General features: G+C 42.0%; 1 protein-coding gene across 4 annotated transcripts in view; it reads right to left on the bottom strand.

The window, feature by feature from the left end:
* Positions 1-7500, bottom strand: part of LOC123503258 (IDLSRF-like peptide) — a 130800-nt gene that overhangs the window by 52278 nt on the left and 71022 nt on the right. For 2 of the 4 annotated variants that reach the window (XM_045252832.1, XM_045252835.1), the window contains one exon: positions 544-591. The exons of the other annotated variants lie outside the window; for them this stretch is intronic. In XM_045252832.1, the coding sequence (XP_045108767.1) occupies positions 544-591 (48 nt within the window). The remainder of the gene's footprint in view (positions 1-543; positions 592-7500) is intronic. 4 annotated transcript variants of the gene reach the window in all.

Here is a 7500-nt window from a genome sequence, read left to right on the forward strand (position 1 = left end):
TACATTACAACAGAAAATAATAACAATACACAATTAACACAAATGAAATACACCTTGTCAAACACACACACACACACACACACACACACACACACACACACACACACACACACACACACACAAAGGATAGGCAAATTAAAAACCTTCCGGAAACTAAACATACAAACGAACCACTTCTTCCCATAACCGAACCAAAAAACGCCCTTTAAACCTCCTACCGCCCATTTGAGATACCATGGGCGTGCGTGGAAGGGCGGCACTCACACCCAGCACGCGCCAATACAGCAGGACCGCCCACGCTTCAGGAAATTAGAATCGGGCGTGTATTTAAGACTCTAAATCGTAAAGTGGAGGACTGGACACTGTAGCCATAAGAAAAGAGGAACAAGGACACACACACACACACACACACACACACACACACACACACACACACACACACACACACACACACACGAGTAAAGAGTGAAAAGTACCTCAGACACACAGACAGACAGACTACACACACACACGTACAAAACAGGAGTAAAGAATGAACTGTACCTTGTGTTGGTGCGTGGTACTCAGGTTGCCGGTACATGTAGCCGTATGCTGTGGACAGGAGGGAGAGAAGAGGTATATAACAATGCAGTGATAACCAGGGCAGGCATATGAGGCTATCACCTATCAGCATCTTTGATTTTTTCCAGCCACTACACAGTCCTCCTCTCTGTGGTGTGCGTGACATGTCATATCAGTCAGCCATGACACCATCACCTCATTAGTCATCACACACCATCATCATCACCATCACCATCATCATCCTCTTGGCAATGGATGATGAGACAAACTTGTTTCATGGTACACTTGTCTTAAATTCAATAGTCACATTTGATTCATCTCACTACTACAATGACAAGTTGAATATTTCTTAAGTAACATGCTATTATGAAATGACGTCATGTATCTCAACAGTATTACTTCAAGTCACTACTGATCACTGAGTTATATTAGGTCACAACATCACACGGAGCAGTCACAGCAAGGCAGGTGAGGAGCAGAGGCGGTGATTGAGGCAACTGGAGCATGCCGCTGCCAACACAGGTCAAGCACCATTGAGGCAACACACCGTAACACTCTGTAACACTTAGCAACACTACCACTCACACCAACACCCCAAAGCTGTCACTGCTGTTAAGGTCACTCCACTCTGCATTCCACTCAGCGAGCGATCTACTCCACTTCATTCCTCATTCCATCCACAAGTCACTCTTCATTCCGTTAAATTCTTACTCGTTCCACTCCCTCAAGGCATTCCAGGCATTCCACACCCGACCTTCACACCATGCCAAGGTCACCAGCATTCCCATCATTCCCACTCTGCATTCCGGACATTCCCACCCTGCATTCTGTCACTTTACGCATGCCACTTCATTCCTTCCCATTAGTCACCTGTCAGCAACATTCCTCCTCTTGCTATGACATTCCAGAACAACAAGACACTTATTATTATCATTGCTACTCCCGATCAGGTGGAAGCAGCCCGCCCAGGCCACTTCAGGATCTGCTTGAAAGAAAAACGGCCAGCTTGTTCCCTGCTTGTAAGGGGACACTGAAAGAAACAGGGTGAGAGGGACTACACACCCTCACCTCTGTATTTCTACCAGTTTTCAAAGGCAATTCTGATACAGTTACAATACAGCCGGGATAGAAAATGGTTATAGCATCTTAGACTAAAATCTTTCGAAGTCACCCATGAAATTGTGAGATTCTTCGTCATCGCGTAGAAAACGAATGCAGATTTGTAACACTCGTACAACCGAAGTTCGAAATATATATACCGAGAAAATATTTTGCCGAAGTCACCCTATGAAAATTTGTTTAGCTGACCTTGAAGAAAACGGATGCTCTAACAATACAGATGAGCATAATTGTAACACACACACACACACACACACACACACACACACACACACACACACACACACACACACACACACACGCAAGTCCTGAACATGAAAGAAAATTAATTACAAGAAAAAACCTTCCGAAGTGCCCCTTGAAAAATAGGATACTTCGACTTAGCACAGAAAACGGGAAGTGATGCCAAATTCTTGTAGGCACGGAGTATACCAGGAATGTATACGTATTAAGGAAACAAAAAGGACACTGGTACACAGACTACACAGAAACCTTGACGCATTGCCTTCATCCAAAGCTTCACGGGAGAAGAACGCAGGAAGGCAAAATACTGATAATTTATACTTCACAATCTACACACACACACACACTCTCTCTCTCTCTCTCTCTCTCTTTGCGTTCTTTATTGCAGGAACGTAAAATAAATCTTGATATGTATTCAGAGAGAGAGAGAGAGAGAGAGAGAGAGAGAGAGAGAGAGAGAGAGAGAGCAGTCAAAGAGCATGGCAAATAACCACGTCCTCTCATTGGCCAGGACCATCGTGACGTCATCGCCGCGCATTATGTCATTATCTCCCCATCCGTTAAACGCGCGAGTGATGTGCGCCGCTTCATGTCTCTCCGTGCGCACCAGAGAGAGAGAGAGAGAGAGAGAGAGAGAGAGAGAGAGAGAGAGATAACCTTACACAAACCTATTATTGTCCATCAAACTCATCAAAAAGGAAAATAAAGAAAGATAAAAGGGAATAGAAAATAATTAATCCCTTTCAGTACTATGCAGTGTTTCCATATTCATTTTGGTGACTATTTGGCGATTTTATACACCTTCAGATACTCATGTGGGGATTAAACTAGTGAATCTTCTGACCTCCATAAACCCTTCCTAATGTCAATAAAATCGTCTAATCACACTCAAAACTCATGGTGAAAATGCGTCTCAGTACTGAAGGCGTTCAAAAGGGGAAAAAAAGTGAAATAAAAGCAGGTTATTCTTATCGCGAGAAAATACACGTAAACTCATGAAAATTTGAGGAAAAGGTTAATGGAAGTGTAAAGGAAGGCGAAAGTTTTACTCCAGAGGGAAAGAATTAGAGAGAAAATGGAATTACAAAGATATACAAACTTTATGGTCATTTTCACAACGCCATAACATTTCTCTCTCTCTCTCTCTCTCTCTCTCTCTCTCTCTCTCTCGCGTAAATTTGTGTTTTATGAAGGTTTTCCTGTTTTCTTAATTTCGTTTTTTTTTATTTTGTGTTTTCATCTTGACTTTCCTTCCTGCTCTCTCTCTCTCTCTCTCTCTCTCTCTCTCTCTCTCTCTCTCTCTCTCTCTCTCTCTCTCTCTCTCTCTACTTCGCTTCCAAAACACTCCTTTTTCAAAACTCAATTTTTCTACCTAACATTAACACACATACCGAGAGAGAGAGAGAGAGAGAGAGAGAGAGAGAGAGAGAGAGAGAGAGAGAGAGAGAGAGAGAGAGAGAGAATTTAAAGGGCTACAAACTTTACCTATCCAATCAAATACTTCACACCTGTATTACCTGTTGTCACGGAAGGAATACTGAAGGCGTTCGTGATTTTACCTTAATTAATAATGCCTTTGATTTACACCTATTGGATATACTGGGAAGAGAGAGAGAACTGCATTAGGTCTCTCTCTCTCTCTCTCTCTCTCTCTCTCTTTTCCATTGCTCTGTTCTTAAATTTGCAGCGAAAGAGAGAGAGAGAGAGAGAGAGAGAGAGAGAGAAGAGAATCCCTAAGTGACCATTTTCTTCTCTCAATGTTCCCTTACAACTCTCGAGATTTCCAGCGAGACCCGAAACGGAACAGTAAAACGTGATTCGAGACAGGGAACGAATCAACGACACGCGAGACGGACCCTTTAATTCCCCCACACCAAAAGATTCAAACCCTTTACCCTCTCTCTCTCTCTCTCTCTCTCTCTCTCTCTCTCTCTCTCTCTCTCTATGTTACTTTAATTTAGTTTCCCCTTGTCTCCTCCGTTTTCTTTTTTTTCTTTTTCTCTTTTTTATTTTATTGTGTCGTTTATCTATCTATTTGCATGTATTTCTCTCTCTCTCTCTCTCTCTCTCATGGGCTTTTTTTTTTGTCGAGCACAATTTTATAATCATCATTTACAACCTTCACTGAGACTCATTATCATCATCATCATCAATAATAATAATGATCACTGTAACCCTCATTATTTTCACTATCAGTTGCTCTAATCATAATTCATTCATGGCGATTGACAAAACTAGTTCATTAATTACGAATTGTGTACACTAATCACGAGATATACAAATTGCACAGCCACCGCCGCCACCACCACCATCACCACCACCACCACCACCACCATAAAAATTAATACAAAAAAAGAGGAAAATAAACAAATTCCTTGACTTTTACGTGCACAAACTTCCACTGCCTCTCTCTCTCTCTCTCTCTCTCTCTCTCTCTCTCTCTAGATTAATACAAAAATGAGGAAAAATAAAACACATTCCTTGATTCTTACGTACACAAACTTCCACTGCATTACTCTCTCTCTCTCTCTCTCTCTCTCTCTCTCTCTCTCTATTCTCTGTCTCGTAGAATGGAAGGAAACAAATAGTGAAACAAATAGAGCGTTACATCAACTATTTTCTCTCGTCACAGCAGCGCCCAGAGTAATCAAACAGTGAGGAGGGGGAACATAAAAGCCCGCACTTGTTTGTCATCCTTTGTAATCCTTTGTGGACGCCTCTGCCTCTCAAACTAATCACCAGCTTCAAAAAACACTCGCTTCACTAGTAATGGAGTCCTGCAGCTCTCCGACTGTTACTGTTTTCCCTCCTGCCTGCGCCGTGAACCGATGGAAGAGACGAGTGTTAAACAAGACACCTGCACTGTGGTATGAGTGTAAAGTAATGGCTATGCGTTATTTGAGTTCTATCCTGTATGTATTTCTCTTTACTCAGTCTCCTTAACTCCTAAACTGAGATGCGTTTTTACCTTGATTTTTTAGTATATTTAAACGTTTTTATTTGCATCAGAAAGGGCCTATGGAGGTCAAAAGAATAATGGCCAGAGTCTTTGTTGTTTTAATGCCTAAATATATTTCTGAAGCTGTATAAAATCGATAAACAGTAACCACAATGAATATGAAAACGCGTCTTGGTACTGAAGGGGTTAACTCATGGGGATATATAAAGATATGTATATATTTTTCAGTTTCTATTCAACGTACAGGCCAAACTTTGTCTCCTGCAGTTATGACAACGGCTGAAATTTTAAAACCTTATGAACACAACACACGTGAAATAACTTCGCCAATTACGAAGCTCGGCGGTGTCCCTGTCGCGGCGGCGGTGACGAGGCGGAGGGAGCAGCGCCGCACGTGTCCCGGTGTGTCCCATGAGCGAGCCAGTGTAGTGTATGAAGTCACGGTGTGCGGATGACAACTGGAGAGCACAACGTTAGCGTAATCACGGTGATGGTGACTAATAAACGTGACAATGTTATATATCACACTTTTTAATTCCATAAAGCGTAAATTTACACAAACTGGAACGGTAACATTATAAGCGATATATATTATTTCACGCATCGTTGGCGCAGGACGCAACGATCACTTTTATGCTGGAAAATAAGTCCCAAATGCAGGCTAAATTGGTAAACATAAATAAAAACCCTAAAAACGAAATAAAATACATGAACAGGGTGATTTACATAACCTTCTACCTCACCCCACCAACACCACCACCACCACCACCACCACCTACCAGAAGCCTTACCCTCCACACACGCCTCACGCTGGTGGCCAAGTGTGGGGATGCCTGTGTGCCGCCTGCCGCCTCGTACCTGGTTACTGATGATAATGATGATGATGATGATGATGATGATGATGATGATGATGATGATGAGGAGGAGGAGGAGGAGGAGGAGGAGGAGGATGACAGAGGGTAACAGCTCACCCATCCAACTTTCATTCTTTCAATATTCACGCGTTTCTTTCATCATACACTACTACTACTACTACTACTACTACTACTACTACTACTACTACTACTACTACTACTACTACTACTAAAGAAGAGTGAATAAAAAAGAAAAATGAAACTAACCATAAAAGGAAGAATATCTAAGAGAGAGAGAGAGAGAGAGAGAGAGAGAGAGAGAGAGAGAGAGAGAGAGAGAGAGAGAGAGAGAGAGAGAGAGAGAGAGAGAGAGAGAGAGAGAGTTATGATGAAATAAAGAAAATGACTCACGTGGGAGGCAGTAAGTGGAAGAGGAAAGTGGATTGCACCGTGATGACAAAAAGAGAAAGAGAAATAAAAGAAAGAAAAAGAAATATGAAGAGAAAATAGAGTAATGACTGGAGGAGGAAGGAGGAGGAGGAGGAGGAGGAGGAGGAGGAGGAGGAGGAGGAGGAGGACGGGGAAGAAGGAGGAGGAAAAGGAGGAAGAAAAAAACAAAACAAAACATGAATAAAAAGAAAGAAAAGCAAAGAAACTACTACTACTACTACTACTACTACTACTACTATTATTACTACTACAAATAAACTACGCGTGAGTGGAAGAACAGGATAAAACATAATAGCATAACAGTGGAGGAGGAGGAGGAGGAGGAGGAGGAGGAGGAGGAGGAGGAGGAGGAGGAGGAGGAGGAGGACACACGACGTATATATTGCATGAAATAACAGATAGGCACGAAGATAAGAGCGGTATGAGTGAAGGGCAGGGGCGTGTGTCCTTCCAATCCTCCTCCTCCTCCTCCTCCTCCTCCTCCTTCCTCTCCTGCAGCCAAGCGTGAATTAACCAACATCCTGGCTATTGTGGGGATTAGAGAGAGAGAGAGAGAGAGAGAGAGAGAGAGAGAGAGAGAGAGAGAGAGAGAGAGAACCAAATCTTTTCAATACAACACGAGCTCGTTCACCCAGTATTTATTTATTTATTTACTTATTTATTTACTTATTTATTCATTTATTCATCTCTCCATTCATTAATTCACCAGACATTTATTATTTAGTATATAAAAACAAAGAAAGTGTCAAATAAGTGACTGTGTGTCGTATCAAAGGTGCTGAAAGACAAATCACACACACACACACACACACACACACACACACACACACACACACACACACACACACACACACACACACACACACACACATACACGTGACCTATACAATATTGAGAGTACAGTACTTCGATTCCCACAAAGCACATTATTACATGATTACTAGACAGGACTTTGGACCTTACGTTTGTTAGAGAGAGAGAGAGAGAGAGAGAGAGAGAGAGAGAGAGAGAGAGAGAGAGAGAGAGAGAGAGAGAGAGAGAGAGAGAGAGAGAGAGAGAGAGAGGCCTTGACAGCTCAGTAAATCACATGACCTTTTCTCTATTCAAAATAATATTCCGTGGAAATATATCGCTGATGTTTTTCCCCTCAATCACACTCAGTGCAGAGTTGAGCCCGTCTGTCTGTCAATCTGCTACTCTGTTCTGTCTACCAATACAATTTTTCCCTAACACTTTTCTAATCAACTCCTATTAACACATATCTTTTATTTCATTTTTACCTTTTTGTATATAGACTTTATTTTAATGCACGAG

The sequence above is a fragment of the Portunus trituberculatus genome, chromosome 13, assembly GCF_017591435.1.
Source record: "Portunus trituberculatus isolate SZX2019 chromosome 13, ASM1759143v1, whole genome shotgun sequence".
Taxonomy (NCBI): Eukaryota; Metazoa; Arthropoda; class Malacostraca; order Decapoda; family Portunidae; genus Portunus; species Portunus trituberculatus.